This window comes from Seriola lalandi, unplaced genomic scaffold, assembly GCF_002814215.2.
Source record: "Seriola lalandi dorsalis isolate HSWRI2012SDOR001 ecotype SW California unplaced genomic scaffold, Sedor1 jcf7180002054927, whole genome shotgun sequence".
Taxonomy (NCBI): Eukaryota; Metazoa; Chordata; class Actinopteri; order Carangiformes; family Carangidae; genus Seriola; species Seriola lalandi.
Genome location: NW_019525479.1, coordinates 2,109,144 through 2,134,514, shown reverse-complemented (window position 1 = coordinate 2,134,514; position 25,371 = coordinate 2,109,144). Strand labels below are relative to the sequence as shown.

At 40.3% G+C, this 25,371-nt stretch overlaps 5 protein-coding genes across 5 annotated transcripts; 3 read left to right on the top strand and 2 right to left on the bottom strand.

Annotated features, from left to right (window-relative positions):
* The first annotated feature begins 3,763 nt into the window (after positions 1-3,763).
* Positions 3,764-4,727, top strand: g0s2 (G0/G1 switch 2). The gene is made up of 2 exons (XM_023393002.2): positions 3,764-3,882; positions 4,038-4,727. The coding sequence occupies exon 2, from the start codon at positions 4,058-4,060 to the stop codon at positions 4,409-4,411; it is 354 nt and encodes a 117-aa protein (XP_023248770.1). The 5' UTR covers positions 3,764-3,882; positions 4,038-4,057; the 3' UTR covers positions 4,412-4,727.
* Positions 4,728-5,515: 788 nt separating this feature from the next.
* taf8 (TAF8 RNA polymerase II, TATA box binding protein (TBP)-associated factor) lies at positions 5,516-10,013 on the top strand. Its single transcript, XM_023392898.2, has 8 exons — positions 5,516-5,697; positions 6,663-6,822; positions 7,097-7,195; positions 7,283-7,345; positions 7,492-7,616; positions 7,749-7,896; positions 8,028-8,170; positions 9,524-10,013. The coding sequence occupies exons 1-8, from the start codon at positions 5,650-5,652 to the stop codon at positions 9,662-9,664; spliced, it is 927 nt and encodes a 308-aa protein (XP_023248666.1). The 5' UTR covers positions 5,516-5,649; the 3' UTR covers positions 9,665-10,013.
* LOC111644154 (ciliary microtubule-associated protein 3) lies at positions 9,978-13,173 on the bottom strand. The gene is made up of 5 exons (XM_023392899.2): positions 12,632-13,173; positions 12,356-12,454; positions 11,960-12,093; positions 11,771-11,888; positions 9,978-10,205 (listed from the first exon to the last, which is right to left on the bottom strand). The coding sequence occupies exons 1-5, from the start codon at positions 12,779-12,781 to the stop codon at positions 10,140-10,142; spliced, it is 567 nt and encodes a 188-aa protein (XP_023248667.1). The 5' UTR covers positions 12,782-13,173; the 3' UTR covers positions 9,978-10,139.
* A 148-nt stretch (positions 13,174-13,321) lies between these two features.
* Positions 13,322-18,349, bottom strand: LOC111644254 (V-type proton ATPase subunit S1-like). Its single transcript, XM_023393056.2, has 10 exons — positions 18,190-18,349; positions 16,565-16,685; positions 16,039-16,113; positions 15,753-15,946; positions 15,617-15,654; positions 15,433-15,518; positions 15,105-15,328; positions 14,931-14,966; positions 14,518-14,755; positions 13,322-14,356 (listed from the first exon to the last, which is right to left on the bottom strand). The coding sequence occupies exons 1-10, from the start codon at positions 18,309-18,311 to the stop codon at positions 14,144-14,146; spliced, it is 1,347 nt and encodes a 448-aa protein (XP_023248824.1). The 5' UTR covers positions 18,312-18,349; the 3' UTR covers positions 13,322-14,143.
* Positions 18,350-20,355: 2,006 nt separating this feature from the next.
* Positions 20,356-25,365, top strand: gdi1 (GDP dissociation inhibitor 1). Its single transcript, XM_023392911.2, has 11 exons — positions 20,356-20,640; positions 21,750-21,857; positions 22,056-22,155; positions 22,315-22,449; positions 22,555-22,753; positions 23,053-23,184; positions 23,296-23,395; positions 23,566-23,737; positions 24,483-24,627; positions 24,781-24,835; positions 25,138-25,365. Exons 1-11 carry the CDS (start codon positions 20,596-20,598, stop codon positions 25,288-25,290), a joined length of 1,344 nt encoding a protein of 447 aa, XP_023248679.1. The 5' UTR covers positions 20,356-20,595; the 3' UTR covers positions 25,291-25,365.
* The last annotated feature ends 6 nt before the right edge of the window (positions 25,366-25,371 follow it).

Here is a 25,371-nt window from a genome sequence, read left to right as displayed (position 1 = left end):
TTCAAGCAGGAGAACCCAGAAATTTGGGGCAAAGGTCTCCAAACAGTCTCAACTTCTTCCCAGTAGTGACAAACATATATGCCCAGAATCTAAACAGAGTTGCTCACAGTGGAATGTTATTGACAGAGTAATTAGTGATATTAGGAGGAACGCTTCTGTGGTGTCTGTGGTCCAAAATTGATCTACGGGGGGAAAGGTTGTTCTTGAATTTAGCCACATTTCAGAACAAAAGTTCAAATGTTGATCAACAACCACCAAAAGTAATTGCACCATAAGTGATGTGGGAGAGTATTTTTCAGTTTTTTGATTCTCCCTGTATTTTGAAAGCTTGCTTTTTTTTTGCATATTTTGCAACCATGGATATTTTGTTATATGAGTTGGCTGTCCATTGGTAAAACAAACACTTATTAAGTCTACAGCCATGCTATCGGTTCTGTGAGGCTGAGCTAAATTTACTACTAATATACTAACATGCTGACAGTGACCATTCTTGCATGCTTAGCAGGTATAATGTTTACCATGTTCACCTGGTTAGTTCAGTGTGATAGCATGCTAACATTTGCTAACTATCCCTAAAAGCCTCTTAAGCCCGATGGACCCGGTACCGGGTCCCGCAGAACAGTGCAATACATAATTGCCTGTAAAAAGTTGATAGGTTGTGGTGGTCTCTTTTTTTAATGCTTCTAAAAGACGAGGCTTTAACACTACCAAAACAACAGTCCAAGTGTATTTAGTCCAAAGAATATTTGTTTGGCAATAATTTCAATATTTCTGTATCAAAATAAGACCCCTATCAATTAAACAGTCGAAATGAAATGTGATAGTACATGTAATCCACTCGCTCAATCCCACCATGCTGGGTGTCGTATGAAACTGGAGAAGATACTCTTTCCACTGATAGCGAGAATGTCAGCTCCAAAGCAAACAGGAGGCCAAAATTTTCATTATACAGACCAAATGTCAAATTTTGGGTTTATGATTAAATATTGCATCAAATCCCAACGCAGTTTTAATCAAAAGCAACAGATATTGTTTCCTCACCCTTCTGTGGTCATTCTGAGTCTATCCATACGATTTTCCAGTCAAATTGGCCGAGATGGGGGCCTGGATAGCAGAGACTGAGCCCCAAACCTGAATTTCATACACAGTCTTTTGTTGTGATCTAGCATGTTTGGTGGTACTGCCATTTTAAAACACATTGCAATACTACACCTGTGCATAAGTGCAAGAAAATGTCACCGCAGATTGGGATTTTAAAAGTGACACATGACCGATTCAGTTTGTATATAGTATGTTTTATGTTTATTTTTCACTTTTACAACATCTACGAAGTACTATCAACATAATATAGCAATTTAGATGCTCTGGAAGAGATTCAGAGGCAAAGTGGAGACAAAATTATAAAATTTTGATGCACAGGGTAAATGAAATGGCCAAGGGTTGCATTGTGAGCACATAGCCTCTTGTAGTGGACATCATTAGTATGTTGTAGCCAGATTTCCTTTCAACAGGTAAAAAACCTCTTTGGCTATCCAAGTCTCCAAATGGAGAGTCCACCTGGCCTAATCCCTACTAAAACCTTTGTAGAATTTGTGTGCTCCGTGGTATTTCTACCTATATTGGTCCAGTTGTAGTCATGAGTTGCTTATTGGAATCAGTGACTGTGATCTCAGAGCATGGGATCATTGTTATCATTGTGTTGTCCACTGTCTAATTTAAAACAAGTTCTAGGCGAGGAAAAAAAAAAAAAAATGTTTCCTTTGGTTTATTACAATTAATCCAGCTAAAGTAAAGATGGCAATGTTACTGACACAGAATAAATTATATGAGGTCTTACCTATCCATAATGACCAAGCTTTTGCATATGGACCTGATAGTTGTGGAGCTATTCTTAATCAATTTTGGGTATGTCTGTGTAGGCGAGGCATACCCCCCAGCATCTTTGGGCTTAACAGGCAAAACGCAAAGTTCAGCTGAGACAAATGTTGTTGGTTTTGCAGTGATTTGGTCATAAACCAAAATACTGTATAAATGAAAATTCTGACCTCAGTGAAAAGTAAGGAGATCACCGAAGTTACTGCAATTCTTCCTGAGGGGACCATGAATGTGTGTACCAAATTTCATAACAGATTACATGTAATAATTTTTTAGATATATCAATAAAAAGCAAAATGTCAGTCTCATGGTGGCCCTAAAGGATTATTCATTATCTGGGAACAATGAATGTCTAAATTTTGTGCCATATCCATCCAGTAGCTGTTGATATTTTAATAATAAGTGAAACCTTTGAGCTTCTGGTGGTGTTAGAGAAAAAGTCATGAGATCACCACAGTCAGTGGATTTTATCCTCTGGAGACCATGAATGTCTGTTCAAAATTGTGCGCCATATCCGTCAGTAGCTGTTGAGATATTTTAATAATAAGTAAAAACCTTGACCTGCTGGTGATGCTTGAGAAAAAGTCAGGGCATCAACACAGTCAGTAGGTTTCATCCTCTGAGGACCATGAATGTCTGTAAAAACTGTAGTCCATTCAGTGGTTTCTCAGAAGTGGTGATCCAACCGACAGCACCATCCCTAAAGCCACTAGCATGACTAACAATCAAACTAAATTATGTAATTATGCTATGGTGCAAAGAATTTATAATTGAGTGTGCACACGTTAAACCAGCATGCAAATGTCTTGGCATTGGCCAGTTGTCATTTTCATTGAGCGCTTATGACACATGTCTCTCTGTGTCAAAGATCAGACGCATTGCACAACTCACTTGCCTGACTTGACTCACTCCTCTCCTGCAGCGACAGAATCAGGTCAAAGGGCAGATAGTTCCAGATGAAGACACACACACACACACACACACACACACACACACACATTAACCCCTGCAATCTCTCGCTGCTTCATTGTCAGCTCCATTGTCAGACAGTGTACATGAGCCAGAGCAGCTCAGGACTGCATGATTAGGGGGATTCTCTTGAACCTTATCTTCTAATGAACCTTATCTTTCGGCGTTCAATAAGGGGTATTCCATGTGTAACCATACAGTTGTCAAACAGTGTCTGTCAACCAATAAATAGGATTGGCTTTCCAGAGTTTCACATACTGTGATTGGACACTATTCAAGCTCTCCTGATGAGGATCAATGTGTATGGTAACAAGCAACGCAACACAAACCAACCACTCATGTTGTTCAATGTTCAGAAACGTGCATGCAGAGTTTGAATGCTTATATGATTTATTACCAGCTGTGACAGCATGGCTGCTAGTGTTTTCACCTTGTGAGTGCGTCGTGGCAAAATGTGATCTTGGCAGGAACTATCACATAGGTGGTTTCGAGTTCTTTGGCAGGTGTTTATATGTCTGTGGACAGATTTTGTATTTGAGATCAAAATGAAGGTCAAGTTAGAAAACAGTTGTGGTACCAATGGGTACTCAGTACTCATAGAATGATGTATTAATTACTACTGAGTAGTACTCATGGGTCAGAATGTTAACATGTTGATTGGTGTCGCAGCTCGTATGATGTCATCGCAAAATGGTCTCCAGTTTATCTTTATTCCACACTTAGGATCACTACATGTTTGGAGTTCTTAGACAGATATATCTAACTCAAGAGATGACACATGCACAGTTTCACCTACATTGAATATTTGCTTCACTTCTTGTCCTGGAAACCCATGCCCTTTCACCCAAACAAGTTCTCATGTCCAAAAAGCAATTCCAGTACAAGTGGCCTCATGAATATGCATTTTGTCGCCACTGTGGGAGTTAACCTGACTCCACTCATGTTTAAATTGCAGGAGCTGCCTCTTGTCTCTCTGCCTGCAAATGCTTGTCTGGGCCGAACACTGAGAAAAAGTCAGAATTTGGGGTGTGCAACGAAGTGAGTATCTGTCTATCACTATCAGTATTTTGTAGTAGAGTGTAGAGACTGATTTCAGTTAATCCATACCACTTTCTTTTAAAGTAAAACAACAGTTCTTGGGCAATTCTGTCTAACAAAACATTTGTGTGCAATTTCTGTTTTTCCATCAACAGACTAAGCAAATAACACAAATATGGAAACTATTGGCGAGATCATCCCATTCGCTAAGGAAATGCTGAACCAGAGGCCAAACCGGGGCATGGTGAAGATCTACATGCTTGGCTCTACTCTGGCAATGCTCGGAATGATTGGCGGACTGGTGGAAACGATTCTCCTTCCTTTTGTGGAGCAGGAGCCTGTGGAGGACACACTGGTAGAGCTGAGCATGGAGAAGAGGAAGAAAAGGAAGCAGGTGCTGAAGTCACACACAACCGTGATTTGCCCTGAAGTCATAGATGTGGTTGAGACGGTAGTGATCGAGGCCAAGGCTAAACATCTGGTGACCGCTGGGCAGAGAAGCTCAGCCAACCGCTTATATGCTTCTTAAAGAAATATCTCCTCTCCCGATGTAAATGGACACTGCAGTTACAATGTTGATGGCAATGGTGGTAAATTAAATCACCATGTTAAACTGGTCCATTTGTACTCATTCTTTTATTTCAGATTTGGTGAAACATGCAATTTCTACCCTGTTAAGTGGCACAAAATGAGAAGTGTGAATACACTGAAAACTGCAGGGTACAGTAAAGTCTGGCTGCTGGGCAGCAGATACTTGCGGATGTGATGTGATGAATGTGTTGAAAAAAATGGAATGTATGAGTTGAGAACTCATTTTGCAACTGAATAAACCTATTTTTCAGCTAGCAACTGATTCAGGTCATGATTTTAGTAAGTTGTTCATATTAGAAGATCTCTCAAAAAGATGTATTTAAATTTAAGAGAATTAGGGTCGCAACTAACAATAACTTTCTTTACTGATTCATCTCATGATTATGTTCTTGATTATTTAGCCTATAAGATGATAGAAAAAAATGAAAATGTCTATCACAGTACTTCCATGGTGAAACCTTGAATTACCTGTTTTGTCTGACCAACAGTCCCAAACCCAAAATATTCAGTTTACAGTGATATAAAACTGAGGAAAACTTTTAGAAAAATATTCTCACAGATGATCATTGTCAGTATCATTGTCATGGAACTAATGTTTCAAAAATGACTTAATCTGATTATCAATATTGGTGGCAGTTCTGTTAATTGTGTAATCAATCGATAAACTGTTGCAATTTCAAAGGAATTCTGCATTCCACACCATGAAGGATGATGTTGACATGAAGATAACGTTTTAGTAGCCATTTAAACTACATTTAACCTCTAGCACATCTGATTAATTTTAACTTGTGTGACCACTTTATGCTTAAGTTACATTCTTTTCCATACACGTTACGAATGAGCGGGGGGGCATTTGCACATTCAAGATCTGTGCAATATTCATTTATTGCTATTGCTGTGTGTATGCTGTATTTCAGCTCCAGCATTTCCCAAGTCTTTATGTGGCGAGAAACGTAGAATGACGCGTTGAAAATTCAGCGAGTGTAACTTTACATGCAAACACTAGAGGGCGACAGTAAAGACAGTGCAGTAATTTCAACTTCCGGCCTTGGAACGGAAACGACGTCATACAGTCGCACCGTGTTTACTAACGGCGGCTAAATGGTCGTCGGAGAAATAAAGTTGTTGTAACTACAAATCAATTTAATCCAACGAGCAGAGCCCAGATAATTAAGGATGGCGGATCCTGCGGTGGCATCGGGAGGTTCACTGAACGCAGGAGGGGTAAGACAGGCTTTTATAATCACCGTCAAGAGCAGAGTGTACCCGTGTTTAGCTAGCAGTCAGACCCATCTGTGCTGAAATGTTTTTAGCATGGATTAATGAGTTAAAATAACTACTGTTGAATCCAGTATCAGTGTGCTGTAATTCGTTACAGACTATAAGGTCAGCTACGCCACAGTTTATGTGGCTAATTTGTCTTTGAATGCTAATGAATAAAGGTTTACGTGTACGCGCGGATGTTACAGTCGGTTCTGTCAATTTGCAAGTGTGGGCTCATTTCCATCTATGTGCTATTCTTAAAATTACACCTTATGTGCACATGTGCTGCAAACCTGTAATTCAGTCCTGTCAGACGCAGTTGTACGCAAAAAGTGTGAGTAATCACACATTTGTTGTGAAGTAACAATTGCAACATGCAGACATTTTAAAAGAGCTTTCATGTTAAGGCACTATTACTTGCTATTTCATGAACCGAAAAAATATAACAAAATTGAACAGAAATCTGATATATGCACAAAGTCAGTACTTGGATATTTGAAAATTCTAGACGCAAACGCCCTGCACTCAGTCAAGAAAGTGAAACTTTGAAGAGGCTGGATACAACAGGACACTTATCCAAAGCAGATCTCTTAATGCACCAGGAAACACAACCTCTTGCAATGGCCCTCACAATCCCCTGATCTGATCATCATTGACCTTAAAATATGTACAGCATACAACACCTTCAATCCTTGGACACTTGATTCAGATGAGGAAAACAAAAAAACAAACACATGTAACAGGAAAAATATGGAGAGGGAAAGAACCTCAGGAGAGTCCGGCTTGCAATAGACATCCTGTGTACAGAATAGACCAACATAGATAGATTGTACTCAAAGTTTCATGCTGTGATGAGCCAATTTCCATGTGACTTTTCCGATGTATCTTCTCATGCACTGTCCCTGTCATATCACATGTTTATTCAGCGTGGGAGTGGTGGTAAAGCAGCTTCTAGCCCTGCAGAGAACTACCACCTGGCCAGACGTCGCACCTTGCAGGTTGTTGTCAGTGCCTTACTGACGGAGTGTGGCTTCGAGAGTGCAGAGAAGGCAGCAGTGGAAACGCTCACTGAGATGATGCAGAGCTGTATGTATGAATCCTAAAATGAAGCCCTCATACATACGTCGCACAGCTTTTCTCCTATTGAGTTGCTGTACAACATGCATAAACTTTGCCTACAGCTGCAATTATAACCTGGTATCAACATTGTGTAGTACCACATGTTATTTCAGTGATGTCTGATGATTGCAAACAGCATTTAAATCTCATCCATTATGACCCATCCATTGGATATATCAGCAAAGTGTTTAGTGTTCATAAGAAGAGACAAAACACAGTGTTTGTTCCCTTTTTTTTCCAGATATTACTGAAATAGGTCGATGCGCTAAATCTTATTGTGAACACACAGCCAGGAGCATTCCAACCCTGTCAGATACAGTGGTCACACTCATCGAAATGGGTAAGTCTTGGAGGACACAGATGAATTATACATTGCTAACACAGCGTCATACCAATGACTTAATTAAATCCGTTTGTGTCACTGCAGGTTTCAATGTTGACACACTGCCTGTGTATGCAAAAAGATCACAGAGGATGGTTATAACTGCCCGTAAGTACGCGCTCTACCCTCCACAGTTGTTACTGAAAGTTGATGAGCAAATGTAACAGCAAAATTAACTTATACATATTGTGATGAACTGCTCTTTTCTTTATTGATTTCAAATGTGACAAAAGTTTGGATTTTATGATTTTCAGCTCCAGTGACAAACCCACCTGTGACTCCCAAAGCTCTGTCAGCCGGTCAGAAACGCACACATCCGTCTCACATTCCGAGCCACTTCCCAGAGTTCCCTGACCCTCACACCTATATCAAAACACCAGTGAGTCTGAACTTCTCTCAGTATTCCTTATTGTGGGACGGCTGTGGCTCAGGAGTTACAGTGGCTCGTCCACTAATTGCAAGTTTGACGGTTCAATTACTAGCTTTTTCTGCGTGTTTTTTCTTTGTGCAGACATTCAGAGAGCCTGTTTCAGACTACCAAGTGGTGAGAGAGAAGGCAGCAACTCAAAGGAGAGACGTGGAGCGAGCACTCACACGCTTCATGGCCAAGACCGGAGAAACTCAGAGCCTCTTCAAAGACGACATCACTGCCTTCCCATGTGAGTAATTCTTACCAAGGTGGCCTGTATGTCAAAGACTGGCTGTAATCCTTAATGTTTGCATTTCTGTTATGCTACTTCAAGCATGTTGTTTTTAACATGAGTTCTAACGCTGCTGACTATGTAATCAGTGATCGCAGCACGGCCGAGCACAATCCCATATCTCAGTGCCCTCCTACCATCTGAGCTGGAACTGCAAACTCTGGAGGAGACGGATTCCTCTGAGCAGGACGACCAGACAGACAGCGAGAACACAACAGGAAACATCATCACTGTAAGTTCTTGTGGCTGGAACTTGCCCATTATCTGATCTATTCAGAGTTTCCGTTCCATCAGAATGTCCCTATGAGTTCCTGGGTTTCCTTTCATTCCAAAATTATTACTTGTCAGGAATATATCCTGTGGTTTCTAACCATAAATTTAATTTCATACACAGAACTGGATATAAATAACCATAAAATGCCAGTTATTCACACTTTACAATGTAATTTTTTCATACATATTAGATTATGTGGTAATATTTTTAAGCAAAACAAAAATTTCTCTTAAATCAGATTAGCAGAAATTGCTCCAGCTGAAAGGCTCACCCAGTTTTATTAAGGTACACCAGTTGCATAATAGTGCCACTGAGGTTTGGAGAAGGAATTTTTGTCAGTCTTCAGTACAGGAGCACAAAAATGTGCATAAACATACAAATGCACTCGTGCTAAAAATCCCTGGTTTGCATGGATAGCTTTCCCAGGAATCAGCAGCAGTGTTTGGTGAGTTCCTGGGAAATACTGGTATCCAAATTCCTGGCACTGGGCCCTGCTGTAGATGCTCATAATAGGGCTTTTGTGTGTTTTACATGGGATTTTCCAACCAAATCCTATCTAATTAGTGCTTTTGGGGGCCTTCATGATATTGAAGGGGTAGGTTTGTTACTTGGTACTAGTAAGTAAATCTGAGTTTCAATACAATTTACTTTTTCAAATAATGTACTTTTACAAGCACAAGGTCACTTATTTCTATGTTATAAGTTACTTGTTTGTGTTCATTGAGACTCAGTTGAATTTGAGTAGTTTCACATTTTTGGCAATAACGCTGATTCACTTACAGAGTTAAACAAAAAGATTGATGCCACACTATTATCTGTTTAACTATGGAACTAGAGCCAGGGGATAGTTAGCTTAGCTTAGCATAAAGACTGGAAACAGGGAAACAAGTAGCCTGTCTTTTTCCAAGGTGGGAAAAAAACAAACATTAAGGCTACCAGCACCTACATGAGGAGTAATGTTATATGTCATTTGTTTAATTCGTACAAAAACATGTAAAATTTAAAAACAACAAACTATGGAGTTACATTCTTTAACTAATTCTTAGTAGGGAGCAGTGACCTCCATGTGTTGGTATGCACATTTTTTAACTTTGGGCAGTGCCAGGCTAGCTGTCCACATGCTTCCAGTCTTTATGCCATGCTATGCTAACCTAAGCTAGTCATCTGCTGGCTCTAGCTCCATATTTATCACACAGAGAGTGGTATCAATCGAATAAGCATATTTACCTAAATGTTGAAATATTGCTTTAAATGTGATTCGTGGGTAGGGGAGAGTGCACTGTAACGACACTTTCTGTTTCCCTCATTCAGGATGATCCAGGAGCTGACAAAGAGAACTCCATGCTCCCTCCCAGTGGCGTTGTTCCCTCTACAAAGGCCAGTGAGGACAATGTGATCGACAACCCGTACCTCAGGCCTGTCAAGAAACCCAAAGTGAGGAGGAAGAAATGAGTCAGGGCCTACCTGAACCAATAGACTCACATTTGGCCAGTGGTTGGTGCTTTCAGCAGTCCAGTCAGTGATTTCCCCCCAGAGAGGAGCGGCCCGGTGTTGAAGCCTGCTGTGTTAGCCGGGATCAGCGGCTGCTTTTCCTCAATGCTGGGACCAGTACTGCTGTTGACTTTGGCAGGCTGACTGACTTCTATTGCCTTTTTTTGTGTTGAAAGTCATTATTTTCAGGAGGCCCTCACTTTGTTTAAATTTTGTGTGATATGATTTTGTAAGCAACATCATAGTGTAATATACAAAAACAAGAATCCAGTCATTTTGTGAATAAAGAAAAATAAGTTTCTTTTTTAAACTCTGAGATATACAACGTGTCTGGCATATAAACTGTTTGTCACTGTTTTGTTGACAGTAAGTTTAGGAAAGTGAAACGGACACATTCCTGTGTCCGTGTCATGACGGTTTTTCATCCATCAGAGAGTTAATAGTACAAACTCAGGTAGGCCACTCTGCTCCTTTGCTTGAGGAACTCCTTTTCACTGTTTAGCTGAAGAAGAAAAAAACAAATGCATTAGATAATATTAATGATGATAAGATAATGATTAGAAAATTAGATAATGTAACAACACACATGGTGAATTTATCCCACCAAATTGAAATCCTATTAGAACCATTCAATCATTCCCATTTCTTGCCCAGCATTAGACGAGTGATCAATACCACTCTTATCTTATATCTAGGGATACAATAAGCCTGGCTCTGTTCAACAATCTAATGGCCATTGAGGCCAAAACTGCCCAACAAAAGCAGCATGTTGTTTCAGACAGTTTATTAAGAACATCTAGCACAAAAAGTGTTGCTGTCTAATGCTGTAGTCCTGTAACAAATCCTCTCTTCATGAAGGTTGTAATGTTAATTTTTTGAAACAGAGTTGTTGATTCACCTTGATGGTCATGCTTTAATGTATTGCACTGTGTCACTGTGGTGACCACAGCTCTTGCCTGTTTTTACCCTGGATTTACGTTGGCTTGAGCACTGCCAAAGCTTTTTAATTAACAGATTATATCTTGTTTGTTTAATCTGTACAAACAATATTTGGGATGTTATACATGTGGACTGTTTCTTGGCTGAGCACAGTGACTTCCAGGAATCTCCGCTGGTTGTCTGGCAACCTCACAATGACTCCAGGAAGTCACTTCTCCCGCTGTTGAAGAATAATATTCTCTCAGGTCCAAATTCAGTTGCTGGTTCAGATTAGTTTTATTCATTGCACAGTGGAGCCAGACGATCACAGCAAAGTCTGCAGGTTGTGAGCTGGGTTAATCAAGAGGTCTGAGTGACAACAAGGATGAATAGGAATCTGCCAGTGCCCCCATTTGGCTAATCTCTTCAACACCTCTGTCTGTACTGGGACACGTCCAATAGATTGAATTTACATCTAAGTTAAAGAAAGTTTCTCAAAGGCCATCTTCCTGGAGTAAATCAAACAGTTTCCCATGATCAATGTAAATTAGTTGGCCACAACATAGAGCTAGAAAGACAGACACTTATTTTCTTCTACACTGCACACAATCCTCTGTAAAACAACAAGTTGTCATTTTTACTTTTTGGTTTTTATATGGATAAAACAAACAACATATAAAGTATTAATTAGAATGTTTTAGAGGTGCTGGTAGGTGATTTTTTTTCCTTTTAAAATGACAGACCAGCTGATTCCCCCTGCTTCCAGTCTTAATGCTAAGCTCACCTAACTGGCTGCTGGCTGTAGCTTCATATTAAACAGACAGATATGACAGCAGTGTCTATCTTCTCATCTACCTCTGTGCAACAAAGCAAATAACCATATTTCATAATATACTTATGTTGCTACCAACATTAACCTTCTGATCAAGTCATGGAACCAGCCTCCATTCAAGGGTTTTAACTGTGGTTTTCTCAGCATTGACTGGACAGAAAACATCCCTTTCAAGTTTTGTATCCTTTGTTTTAGCTTGAAAGGGGATATGGGTTTGCATCTTTGAACTGGCTGCCTTTCAGTTTTCAGTTTTACATTTGGGAGTCAAAACAAAGGGCATTTGGCCATCTTCACAGAATGGAGCTTGCTACACCCACCTTCACCCTGAGTGACTTCTTCTCCAGCTGAGGTAGTCTGGTCCAGTCTGGGCTCCCAAAGCACATCGGCCAGCTCACTTTCCTGTTTGTTACTGCATCATGGGTGTAGGTCCCAGGGCTGCATCACAAAATAGCATCTGTCAGCTCAGTATAGCACTGTTACGATGTGCCTGTGTTGATGTGTCTTACCCTGGACTTTCCTCAGCGGTGCGTGATGTCATTTTGAACCTCTGTGTAGCTGAGTTGAAAGGTGTTTTTCCAGGAGGGGAGATTCTGGACTGGCTTTGATCCTGCTGGTACTGCTGTGGTGAAGGGGTCACTGTCTGGTGATAGAGATTATAAAGATATTTTTAGATTACACCTGACATGTTAAAGTGGTATTTCAGCAACTTTGTATTGAACTCGCATGACGTTGGGGGACTATTAAAACAAATTATGATCCCAAGTATGGTTGACTTTCAAAAACACTGGATCCAGTCCAATGACATCATCAGAGCTATATTTTGAAACTTTGAAAATGCTCTCAAAGTTGAACTTCATGTGTAAAATCAGTGTGCCCCTTTAAACAAAATTTGTTAAATGTACCTTGCTACAAGGTGGAAAGCGTGCTGCAGTCCTCGCAGAGAGACCATATCCTTTCTTACTCTGTGGTGTCGTCTGTAAGTCATAAACTATGGTGCCAAACTGTGAGGAAAACGGAAAGAATTAGTCTTTTTTTTTCATATAATGCAAACCTAACATCATAAAGCAAATGACCGGTAAAATGGCGTTTTGAACTACATTGACTTCAGTCTCACAAATGTGACAAAAACAAATCATTCTGCAAAATCTCCAGATCAGCGTTGACACTGAGACACTAACCTCATGGTTGTCATAGCAGCCAGGACCGACATTCGGCGTTTCCTGTCGTGACATTTGGTTTCCCAGCCGGTCTGGTGCATAATGGAAGGGGAAGAGTTTCCTCTCCTGAGAGCTGCCAAAAAATACTCTCTGAACAGGAGCTGTTGACATTTTGGAAAAACAACTAGCGGCGAATACGTAACGGTAACTAAACGGAAGAGATGTTACGCTAGCACACGGTTAACGTCGTTTCGACCGGCCATAACAGTGTTCGTGTTTCGACTTGTAACTATGGCAACGGAGTTGGTGCATAAATTATGCAAATTAATTGGCACTTCCTTGTTGACGTCAGCTACCCATATTTGTGTTTTGAAATAAGATAAAATAAAAAGTAAAATAAAGTTATATAATGATGAAACAATTGATATGTTGCAAGACAATAAACATCAACCATATTGACAATAATTAGATCTTTCAGTCATTAATTTTTCAATGAAAATGCCAAACATTCACCCCATCCTGTAACTGAATATCTTTGGGACAGTTTGCATAAGCACACAATTTGAGTAGCTGCTGGCTGCTTTAGTTTAGTTTAGTTTTTTGTTTTTTCCCCCTTTGTTTTGACATTTTATCAACAAATTGATTATTCAATTAAATAACAGATTATTCAATAATGAAAATAATAAAATATCACCTGTAAAACTAATCAAATTCACAATTAATTTATATCTTTATTTGCAATTAAAGGCAATGTACTGCACATGTCATGGCAATTGCACATCAATAAGTTTGACAAAAGCAGAACTGATGCACTGTAAGTAAATTTGTTAATTAACCTGAAGCAAATTAAATAAATTATCCGTCGAGAAAACAAAGCTTTGCAGTGGTGTACATCTGTGATTTAACCATTAGTGAAAACAGAACTAAGCCCAAGAGGAAGCATTACCATACTTCTGTAAGGCAAATTAAAAACAGCAAACATTTCAGAAATTTCACACACATCACAAACAATCGCATTTTATATACAGGCACTTCTTTCATTACCAGTAGTCTTTAAATTACAGTTGAGTTGGAAACATAAAAAAAAGTAGGAATTGAGGTCTGTAAAGGTCTGACAGCATCCAGTAATGACATTCATGTTGGCACAGAAGGCATTCTCTGGTAAGAGTGCAAATTATTTTTGGGAAAATATCAACTGTGTCTGGCCAATAGTGGCACAAAAAACACCTTTTAGCACAGGCACTCAAAATCAACTTGTATGAAGATAAAGGTGCATCCATTTTGGCACTTGCAAATGTGGGGAGATGAAATGGAATGCGCCTTTCATGATAATAGTATCCCAAATACAGCTTTGGAAGGATTCAGGGAGGAAAACTATAGGTGAGAATTTCAGAAGAAAAGGCAATCTGTCTGACGAATATTTTCAAAGAAAAAGGCCCAAACATACAAAAGCTATATGGCAAAGAGGGACCCTCCAAGGCCCATCTACCAGGAGGCACTGAAAGACTGAGGAGTGTGTGTGTGAAGAGTGCTTCACTCCGACTGAGGCACTGAAATCGATGGACCTTTGGGGTCATCAAATCGATCCATGGTGTTTAGCTGCATGATCATGTGCAGACCGTACACAAAAATTAACAGCATGAGCAGTGAGGTCAGCAGCCCCATCCAAATCCCTGGGGTGAAGAACCCTGCACAGTCATTGGCATAGGAGAAATTTGTCCCGTTTGCCAAACCGAAGCCCTGAATCTGTATTGCAAAAAACAGAAAATGTGTGAAACATTCAATTAACAACAGAAAGCCAAAAATGATACCTAATTATTTAAAACAAGACTCTACAAAACAGTACTTGAGGTATTGCTGTGGGATTGTTTAGTTGCAGAACAAAAAACGCAGCATAATTGTTGTACCTGGAAGTCAATAAATTTGAGCCTCCACTGAGTTGTGTTTTGGTTGGTGTTGTTTGGCACTAGCAGAGCATCTTGGAAGCTGTTAACCGACTGGCAGTGGAAGGAATACTCTGCAGGGGCGTAGATGCCGCGCCTCCCAATGAAAGATGCAGTTAGACCGTTGAACTGCAGCTGCACAGAGTCCAGGGTGAACCAGTTCCGTGCAGACACAGGATAGAACCGCTGACTCATGGCAAAACTGGGGGATCAACAAAATAACGCCGAGTATCTTAACAACAGCACGTCATTGTATAGAATTAGTATCCGTTGTGAGAATTGTACCAAATGCTTATGGTCGTTCTGGCTTATTTGTTCAATAAATGACACTCCTGTGTGTAGGATTTTAACTGACTGGTGATAATTTATTGCCTTACCTTAGTATATAGCCCGATGAATAATTGAGGACAAGCCTAAAAAGAGAGAGGAATACATTTAAAATTACTTCTTATAATAAATAACTCTAAATTGAAGTTCTCTTGTCAATAATCACAGAAGAAATGCTCTCGTGCTGGGTATTGTTTTTATGAAATAATGAAAGGCCGTCTTACACTGAGTTACTGCTGTTACACATGGATCCTGTCAAGGAAGGTGTTTCTGTAGCGAGGTCGATCCACGCTGAAGAGCTTGAGAGGCTGATGTTGAGATTCTGAGCCCAGAGCATAATGCAAGGACTACCGGATACATTAAACATGATGGGTCTGACATCAGGCCCAATTGCTTGGAGCAAGGAGCGGCCCACAGACTGGTCAGACACAGACATCTCTGAAATTACCTGGAAAACCATTACATTACAATTACAAAAATATACCTTGCTTATACTATAATTCTGGTACATGATGGGCCAACTGTTTTCGTGTGGTAGTGAGAATATCTTACTCGAGATGGCTGGAGTCCTGTGTATATCGCAGTGTATGGGACATTTTTTGCTTTCATGATTCCAAGAACTTCCCCAATTATCTCATCTGTTGAAAGCAAAATACACTTGTGTTACACAATGTATGTGTCAAAAATTGGTGCTTATAATTTGACACTATGAAATTCCATCACAGTTAACACTTACCATTGTTATGCAGGACTTCTTTGCAAGACTTGTGCAGGCTATTAAATGATAAAAAATGTTAATTTTCCTCATGCTTTGTTAAAAAAGAAAACAATACTTCCATTCATTGATATACAGCAGAGAACAAAAGCCTCACCCAGTACAATAAGGAAGATTGATGAGCAACAGATTGCTGACAGATGTGTTGATGCTCAGATGTGACAGAGTGTCTGCGTCTACAAGCAGAGGAGAGACACCAAGCTTCTCCTGCAGCAGAGCCAGGATGGCAGAGGAGCCCGACCACTCTAAGGCTGGAAGTGTGACTGATGACGAAGAAGTCTGAACTGCAGCCTGAAAAGAAGTGAGTGGAAATAATTATCCGTCTTATGAGTCTGGAAAAATCATCTTCATTTAGGACTAATGTATAAGTTGTAAAAACCTACCTCAAGGTTTTGAAAGGCACTATCCTGTTTGTTTCCAAACACTCCACCAAAGACTGTGAAGTCATCTTTGCTTAACTGAACACAGATAAAGACAACAACATATGACAGTCCCCCTATATCAGCAGAGACTGTGAAAATTGCATACACTTAAACATAAATCCAGTATATTAATGTGTCAGGAGCAGGAACATAAAACACAGAGAGCAAACTGGAGTGATGAATGTGTAATAGAGGAACTGCGATATGGGAAGTAAGGCCAAACATCATTGTCAAAGCAGAATGAAAAGACTGTTACACAGTGTCTCGTGGGACTGCAGTGCAGCTACAAATGACTCATTACTGCCCTGTTTTACACAACTTATATATCCAAGGACACGCGCTCTAATAGATGAAAATCTGAGAGAATCTTTCATAAGGCTGAAGTCTCCTCAAAACCTTTCACCGTTAGCTCCAATCTGTCTAGTGACATACTGCAACTGTTTTTACTACAGAGGAGGAATATAGTTTTCATGTCTCGGGGGCTGACCTTGTCCTGGAGAAACAGCAGCACAGTGTGGGGGCCCGAGCCTAAGGCAGTGGTGAGGTAGGCAGTCAACTGGTCATTGGATATGATGTGACCAGCTGCAGGCAAGGCCAGTGGTGGTAAGCTGAACATACAGGGAAGATAAGGACAAATTGTGATGTCTTTTACACATTTTTCTCAGTTGCCTTAAAATATTTCTATAACACAATTGTAGATCTAAAAACATTTAGTACAATCACCAGCAAATAATTCATCAACCAGCACATCACTGCCACCAAAATATCATTACTATTTATCACTGTTTTAAGTCAAGACAGTGAAACATCTAAGGAATCAATATACCAGAGAATACTGAAACTGTTTTTATATTTCATTTGTCATCAGACTTAGTTACGGTAACCCAAGAAGTCAAACATTCGCTACAGAAAACTGAATGATATCCATCAGAGCCCATGTCATGCAGACAGAAGTGTTTTAACTGTTAGTATGCACCTTCTATTCATATTGAAGTCACATTTATTATTAAATTTGTTATTAATACAGGTGGTCTCATTGAGATCGGGATCTCTTTTTCAAGAGAGACCTGTGTACAAAAAGATAAACATATAAAGTTTATACATAGACAGACACATACATCCAAAGGGCTTACAGTGGACACACACAGATAAGTCACATACATACATTATATACAGACATACATACACATATATGCAGTTTTTCTTTTCTTTTTTCAGAGCTCATTCTACTTGTATGCAGTGTAATGTTTGAAACCAGTTTTCCCATCAGTGTGGACAAGGGGTACAGCTAAAGTTAAAATGTCCTGTGACCTGATTTAGAGTAACAGCTAATTGTTCAGTAAAGACAAATGTCTCCATACAGCAAATCTGTGACAGTTGGGTTTTAACATTTTCCCTTTACATGAGCAGGCTGCTGTCTTTCTGATGTCTGCTCTAAATGGGAGTGAATGTGTTTGGATGATGATATAACATATGTTGCACCAAACAAACATTACTTTCAACAAAATCCTACCACAGGTTTTTCTAACCATCACTGTGCACGTTGTACCTCTAGTGTAACCACACTGGAAACTGTTGTATTGCTTCAACATATCAGATATTTCCTTATAATACATGACGATATTTTGGCACTACGAAACCCTGGAGTAGTTCTGATGTCTGTGTCCTCCCTGTGACCCCAAACCACCACACACAGTAGTATATTATACATTTCCTACATTTCCCCTTTTTAGAGCGCCATGTTGTCTCTGCCTAATGTCAGTCTGCCCCTCAGTACCACCGTAAAAGCCAAATTTACCACCTAGGTGGTAAATGTGGAAGAGAAATGACAGAGCATAAGTTGCACTTCTGAACTAAGTTTGACAATGTGATCATTTACGCTTCGGTCTGAGGCTGAACATGTTAATAATTGAACTTAAGCTTTGAGTAATTTAAGATATACATGATATCGGCTGTTTTTATGACACTGCCAGATTACAAAAAAAAAAAAACATTAAACAGTACAGAAGTACAGACCGAGTTAGCTACAATGGTTAGCATTAGCAGCCGGGCAGTGCTAATTATGAGTGAGTCTTACTTGACAAATAAAGAAGGGAGATATAAAAAAATTACCCGTCACTGGACCACATCAGAAGTGGCACTTGAGCGGTGGAGCTCCCTGTGGCGAAAAATGCGAAGAAAATGGCAATAAAAGCCGTTAGTCGCACTTTTCTCGAGCACCTCGATCCTGCCATTTTTCGTTTTCCGCAAATCTGTGGTCACGTGACACAAACCAGCTGACGGTCATGTGCGGTCGTGCTAAAGAAAAGACGGCACTTCCTGCTGCTTCCATTCAGCTCGCCCTGCCCACAACTAATGTAACCCTGCACCACGACAGGCTGCATCCTTGTACACCTTGTTCTGCTCAAACTTAGCAATGGTTTAAACTTCTCCCAGCCTGGACACAGTCAATCAATCAATCAATCACCACTGCTGGAATGTAAACACAGTAAATTTACTCAAGTATTTGTGCTTGAAAGTACAAATCTAAAGCACTTATACTCATGGCCTCCTAACTGACCTCTGGGCAGAGATTTTATAACTGGGCCCCTGTTGACTCCAACTGTGCAGTTGCATTATTTCCCTAGTCTCCCAGAAACCAACCAATACTCTTCCATTTGATTAATTGATTAGTTGATTGTAATAAAATTAATTGGCAATATTTTTGATAACTGATCAAAGTCTTTTTTAAAGGAAAAGTGCCCTTTTTTGTTGTTGTTGCTATTTTCCCAGTTTTCTATGAAAGTAAACTGAACTAGGGCTGCAACCAGTGATTGTTTTCATTATCGATTAATCATTTGATTTTTCTTGATTTATCATTTTGTATATGCAATGTCTAAAAACTGAAATATGTCAGGGTCAATTACCCAGTGCCTGATGTCCTAGAGGTGACATATTCAAATGTTTTGTCCAATCAACAGGCCAAACCCAAAACTATTCAGTTTACAATTGTTTATGACTCAGAAAAGCAAATTAAGCAGCAAATAGCCTTACTGCTTAAGAAATGACCAAAACAATTATTTAATTATCAAAATAGTTGCCAATTATTTTTTTGGCAGATCAACTATTACTGCAGCTCTAAAGTCAACATCTTTGCATTTTATTAAAGAAAATATTGTCAGATGTATTGATAATGAAAATAATTGTTGGCAAAACACAAAAACGCAATAGCATTGCTGTGTGTTTTTGTTCAATAATAATACAGCCATAAATGTTGGTAAACCATACACACTTAGGCTTTCACTTTCTGATAGATGATCAGGTTTGCAGTTAATAAAAGGTTCTACAACCCATTACATTTGCAACTCTAAGTGTTAATAAGCAGTTTATAAATGGATTTTGGCCCATATGTTCTGCAGCACCTTTCCAGAAGTAGTCAAACAGCCCATTGGTGAGGTCTCCCTAATGAATAAAAGAGCTAAAAATACAGACAAAGTGTCATACTGGAGGAGGATTTTCCACAGTCTGACAACCCAAAAGTTGTTCTTATTGCTGGATTATAAGATATCTATAAGGCATTAGTAAATGATGTATCATTACCATTAATAAATCCATGAATTACATCCTTATAAACCCCTTTATCAATGATGCTTTTCAGACAGTCATACCAATAACAGTGGCTTTCATAATACTGACTGTGCCGTTAACAGACATGTAGTGTGTATAATGCAGCTGAACTCTGCTCTTGTGAATGTGAATCAATGACAGGTACACCTGGCAACTGTCCATGGTGCTGACACATTTAAAATTTGACTAATTTCACTATTTGCACCATTATAACCCACCACCCATGTATGACATTAATAAACACAGTGAAATGGAAACAAATACGCAAAAAAAAGTACAAGTAAACTTTTAACATTTTTTGTATTGAAAAGGTCTGCGTGCGTTCAGTCAGTGAAAGCTACTCCCATCCACACAGCTGTGGTGGCGGAGGGATACCGCTGCCTGCATCATCCACGCAACGCTGCGCCTACAACTGGAAAGGAAGGACAGAAAAGAAAATAGAGAACACACAGACTTATACAAAATGTATTAAAAAAGAAAAAAAAATTGTAAAACACCAAGCCAAACTCTAAACCGAAACTGAACATGTGCACAATCGCTCGATAAAGCCAGCTCAGAGCCGGGCTTCCTATTACACACAGCTTTTCGGTTTGAGTCCATTGTGTGGCAACATGGGAAGAGAGGAGGATGCGCACTATTTCCCGACGCGCAGTGACATTGTTCTAGAGTGCTCCACGATCAGGGCCATCTTTGGTCGTCCTCGCCGGTGACAGTGTGGACAGTATATTGCATTGGTCATTAATGCCTAATGATTAATAAATAATATCTAACTTTGAACGAGCCGTTTGAAAGCAGTCGGGCAGAGACAGAGAGCCAGTTTCCCGGTTGGTGGACTCACTGGCATTCTTTCCTTCAATACCCTTCATTTCTCAAGGCAAAAAGAGGGCGAGACGGGAGAGGCGGTGATACAACATGGATGAGGAATATGATGTGATCGTTCTGGGCACCGGACTCACAGTAAGTGGTAAAGCTTCATTTGTTCCGCACAGAAAACAGAGCAGATTGATTGTGGGAGCTTTCCACAAGATGACTTTATCCAGACTACGGGCCCGCTGTCCTCTCTTCCTTAGCCCAGGAGTGAAAGCCTCCCGCATCCCCGTGTGCTTGTGACATTAGAAAATCCTGATAAGAGATGCGCTTCAGAAAAAAAAAAAAAAATCTTTAAATGAAGCACTCGACCTGCTTGTGCATCACAGGGAGGAAACAAAGCTCCGGGAGTTATATATTTTTTTCATTCTCCCGGCCGGCTTCAGTGTTGTGTTACACCCTGTAGCATCTCTTAGGCGTAACCCCACAGTGTGTCATGGTCCCCGTTGCATAGACAGGCCTCCATCCTGAGGTTGGCGCAGGCCTGAGCACGGGTTTATTTAATGACTGAGCCTTTCACTGCTGCCACTCTCGCCGCAGTTCCCTTCACTTATCACACCCACCTATCACAAACATGTCTGACACATTTTGTGCAATAATAATCGAGGGTTTCACGTGCGTAAAAGTCGACATTTTGGTAGTTTTTTTGAAAGGTATCAAATATCCTTTTGTCACCTCGATGTCACAATAACTTATTTATGATGTAACAATGTCATTCGGACATCATTATTAAGAATACTAGCAATTATTATTATTTTTTTTATCATTCTTCTTTTTATTATTAGTTCAGTGGATACATGGGTGAAACAATCCAGTCGCGCATGCGCACAGCGTGCCTCCTGTCCTCCCCTGCAGCCGTCTGTCAAACCCTCTCAACTTGCATTTACACTCATTTACCAGTTTGTTAGGAACACCTAGATAAAACTAATGCAGTCTAACACCACAGTCCTGCAACAAATCCCCTCTTCATGAAGGTTATAATGTTCAATTTTGTTGCACCTGTTTTAGAGAGGTGTTGATTCAACTTTATGATCATTTTGGAGGATGCAGTTCGTTGTGATCTTGGATTGTATTGCATTGTATTGACTGAGTCCCGAGGGACCTCCTTTTCAAGTGATTTTTATTTGGTGTCTTTTCATTTTCAAATTGATGCTACTTTACAGAAGATAATGCTGGGTATTAAATCTTGTTTTATGCAGGAATGCATTCTGTCTGGGATCATGTCTGTGAATGGGAAAAAGGTTCTGCACATGGACAGGAACCCCTACTATGGTGGCGAGAGCTCTTCCATCACCCCCCTGGAGGAGGTAAAGGGCTCCTGGGATCTATAAAACCAATCAATATATTTTCATGTCCCTCAGTACATCTCATTTTGCTTCCAGTGTCATCAGCTGCTGTTTTACTGTCTCCATTTATCCTCCGTAATGTCTCAGATTCTGTGAGCTTCATAGATTTCTGTTGCACAGGATGTTGCTCATGTCTCTCTTTCTTCTTCTCTTCCACAGCTGTACAAGCGCTTCAGTCTCCCAGATAGCCCGCCTGAGTCAATGGGTAGAGGAAGAGACTGGAACGTCGACCTCATCCCCAAGTTTCTCATGGCCAATGGTCAGTCCCCCATCACTGAGTCTGTATAGAGGGAATATATAACCATCAAGCTCTCATCATTTATTACTAAGATAAGAAATTTAATACAGAAATAAGGAATTAACTAATCAGACTACACGTAGATGCTAAAATGTAACATATGTCTGTGTGTGGTTGCAGGTCAGCTTGTGAAGATGCTGCTATACACAGAAGTGACACGGTACCTTGACTTTAAAGTGGTGGAGGGAAGCTTTGTCTACAAAGGAGGAAAGATCTACAAGGTGCCGTCAACCGAGACTGAGGCGCTAGCTTCAAGTAAGTCGCTTGAATACGTATCGTCACAATTTGTATGATACAAAGAGAAGAGTGTTTAAATCACAATTAAATCATCAACATTAAGGCCTTTTTTGGTAATTCCAGATCTGATGGGCATGTTCGAGAAGCGAAGGTTTCGCAAGTTCTTAGTCTTTGTGGCCAATTTCGATGAGAATGACCCCAAGACCTTCGAGGGCGTGGACCCCAAAACCACAACGATGAGGGATGTTTACAAGAAGTTTGACCTCGGCCAGGATGTCATTGACTTCACCGGCCACGCCCTGGCCCTCTACAGGACAGATGAGTAAGAACAACAAACCTCTTCACAACCTGTTAACAATCCTTAATACCTTAATTTAACAGGTGCCTTTATAATTTCAACACTTCTTTATTGGGCCATAGATGCTCTAATGAAGATGTAACAAAGCTTGAATTAGTAACTGACCACCTCATTTCTGATACACTTCATTTTTTAAATAAGCCACTCACACACACACACACACACACACACACACACACACACACACACAATGAGTAGGATTTTTTTAAACAAACATTTATGTAGGTCAGGATCAACTTCCTCTTGTTTTTCTTCTCTGTCAGCTACCTTGATGTTCCCTGTTTGGACACCGTCAATCGTATCAAACTGTACAGTGAATCACTGGCACGGTACGGGAAGAGCCCCTACCTCTACCCCCTGTATGGACTGGGGGAGCTGCCGCAGGGATTTGCCAGGTATTTTAATAGTTATTGATCATTATGTATAGATTTGTCTTTAATATTAAATACAGAAGTACAATATCACTCCATGATTTAACAAGTCTTATTCACTTTTATTCACTATAGGTTGAGTGCAATCTATGGAGGAACCTACATGCTGAACAAACCAGTGGATGAGATAGTGATGGAGGGTGGACATGTGATCGGAGTGAAGTCTGAGGGCGAGGTACAGCAGAGTTGTTCTTAATTATTATGCAAATTTAACAATTTAATAATAACAAGCACTAGAGTGGATGCACAGTGAGTTTATTCACCCTGATACATTCGCTCAGAGGAGATAAGAACATGAGCCCTGTAAGATGTTGCATGCATGTCGCTGTCTCCTTCGCGCTGCAGGTGGCTCGTTGTAAGCAGCTCATCTGTGACCCCAGCTACATCCCGGACCGTGTTCGTAAGGCAGGTCAGGTGATCCGCGTTATCTGCATCCTCAGCCACCCCATCAAAAACACTAATGACGCCAACTCCTGCCAGATCATCATTCCTCAGAATCAGGTTAACCGCAACTCAGGTGAGGGTCATTCTCACTTTTCAGCGAATACTCTAAATGTTTAGACGCAGTGTCACAGAGTGAAGTTCTTAGAAATTGGAGCAATGACACAGTTTACAAATGTAATTGATTTGATTTTAAGCCCTGGAGCTATGGAGCTCACTTATGGAGACACATGACATCATGCATATTTCAGTCTTTCACCCTTTCAGGGAAACAAGTCAGTTTTAGTGTCCATGTCCAAATGAGCTGATTCTCCTTAAGCACTAAAAAATTTGATTCCATGTCGAATGGTTACATACAAGCATTATTTTTAACTCTTAAAACTGCTGTTATCAGTTATCTTATATTAATAACAACATCATATGACTACTTGTATGTGAAACAGGTCGCTCTAACACACAGAGAATTATCCTCCAGCTCTGCAGTGCTCCTCAGCTCGACAAAACAGTTTAGTGTCTTTCAGCTCATTGAGTTGATTTTCTGATCCGTAACTTCACTGTTTTGGTTCATTCTCATGGCTCAGCGTTTCCAGATGCAGCTTGCAGCTGGACCTGCAGTGTCTTAATATAAAATGACTCCAAATTAATGATATATCCTGGAGTTGTACTGTATCTAGGCAGGTGTTTGCTAATAAGTTCACCATAACAGCTTCATAATATGTCACTGGTGTGTTTAGAGTTTATTTCTGCTGCCCCCAAATGGCCGAAAAACTCTCCTCTGCTGAACCTTTCTCCTCCTTTTAACCCTTTTCTCAATTCTCCAGACATCTACGTGTGCATGATCTCCTATGCTCACAATGTGGCGGCCCAGGGGAAGTACATTGCCATAGTCAGCACCACAGTGGAAACCAGCGAGCCCGAGGCTGAGATCGAACCGGCCCTGGAGCTGCTGGAGCCCATTGACCAAAAGTCAGTCGCACTATTACTTCTACTGATTTCTTTCATTCAAAATTTCATGCAACTCGTTTTTAACAAACAAGCAGATGTTGACATGATATAAAAATATTTAAGAATTCTTGTGATTCATAACTGTATATATTTAAGGGAGTTCTTTTTTTCCAGGTTTGTGGCTATTAGTGACCTTTATGAGCCCACAGACGATGGTACTGAGAGTCAGGTAAGACTGTTTTCGCCAACAAAATTGCAAGATAAAAACATATTTCCTGAGAAAAAACAAAATGATTCTCATGGCCAATATTTTAGTGGTGTCGTTCTATGAAATATCTGAAATGTCTCAACAGCTATTAGGTGGATTGCCATCTAAACCTGCTAAACATCAGCATGTTTGCATTGCCACTGTGGGCATGTTAGCTTGCTGATGTTAACAGTTAGCTTAAAGCCTCGCTGTTACTAAATACAGCCACACAGAGCCACTAGCTGAGCTGTAGATTCTCAGTCTTATTACTTTATCCTCCCCAGGTCTTCGCCTCAAGGTCCTACGATGCCACCACTCACTTTGAGACCACTTGCAACGACATCAAGGACATCTACAAACGTATGACCGGGAGCGACTTTGACTTTGAGAACATGAAACGCAAACAGAACGATGTGTTTGGGGAGGATGAGCAGTGAGCGGGTAGTGTGGGGTTTCCCGAGAGAGAGGGCGGGGCTGGGAAAGGAGACGGGGCGAAAACGGGGCAAAACAGGCGGCAG

What these genes read in the sequence shown, in the direction of transcription:
- g0s2 (XM_023393002.2), top strand. Translation starts at nt 4,058, where the DNA reads ATGGAAACTATTGGCGAGATCATCCCATTCGCTAAGGAAATGCTGAAC.
- taf8 (XM_023392898.2), top strand. Translation starts at nt 5,650, where the DNA reads ATGGCGGATCCTGCGGTGGCATCGGGAGGTTCACTGAACGCAGGAGGG. An exon ending in GTTCACTGAACGCAGGAGGG is followed by an intron (nt 5,698 to 6,662) that starts GTAAGACAGGCT and finishes ATGTTTATTCAG; the next exon opens with CGTGGGAGTGGTGGTAAAGC. An exon ending in GAGGATGGTTATAACTGCCC is followed by an intron (nt 7,346 to 7,491) that starts GTAAGTACGCGC and finishes TATGATTTTCAG; the next exon opens with CTCCAGTGACAAACCCACCT.
- LOC111644154 (XM_023392899.2), bottom strand. Translation starts at nt 12,781, where the DNA reads ATGTCAACAGCTCCTGTTCAGAGAGTATTTTTTGGCAGCTCTCAGGAG. An exon ending in GCTTTCCACCTTGTAGCAAG is followed by an intron (nt 12,094 to 12,355) that starts GTACATTTAACA and finishes CTCTATCACCAG; the next exon opens with ACAGTGACCCCTTCACCACA. An exon ending in AGAAGTCACTCAGGGTGAAG is followed by an intron (nt 10,206 to 11,770) that starts GTGGGTGTAGCA and finishes TTTCTTCTTCAG; the next exon opens with CTAAACAGTGAAAAGGAGTT.
- LOC111644254 (XM_023393056.2), bottom strand. Translation starts at nt 18,311, where the DNA reads ATGGCAGGATCGAGGTGCTCGAGAAAAGTGCGACTAACGGCTTTTATT. An exon ending in TGCTGTTTCTCCAGGACAAG is followed by an intron (nt 16,114 to 16,564) that starts GTCAGCCCCCGA and finishes ATCTGTGTTCAG; the next exon opens with TTAAGCAAAGATGACTTCAC. An exon ending in TCATCGGGCTATATACTAAG is followed by an intron (nt 14,756 to 14,930) that starts GTAAGGCAATAA and finishes TTGATCCCCCAG; the next exon opens with TTTTGCCATGAGTCAGCGGT.
- gdi1 (XM_023392911.2), top strand. Translation starts at nt 20,596, where the DNA reads ATGGATGAGGAATATGATGTGATCGTTCTGGGCACCGGACTCACA. An exon ending in CCATCACCCCCCTGGAGGAG is followed by an intron (nt 21,858 to 22,055) that starts GTAAAGGGCTCC and finishes TCTCTTCCACAG; the next exon opens with CTGTACAAGCGCTTCAGTCT. An exon ending in CTGGAGCCCATTGACCAAAA is followed by an intron (nt 24,628 to 24,780) that starts GTCAGTCGCACT and finishes CTTTTTTTCCAG; the next exon opens with GTTTGTGGCTATTAGTGACC.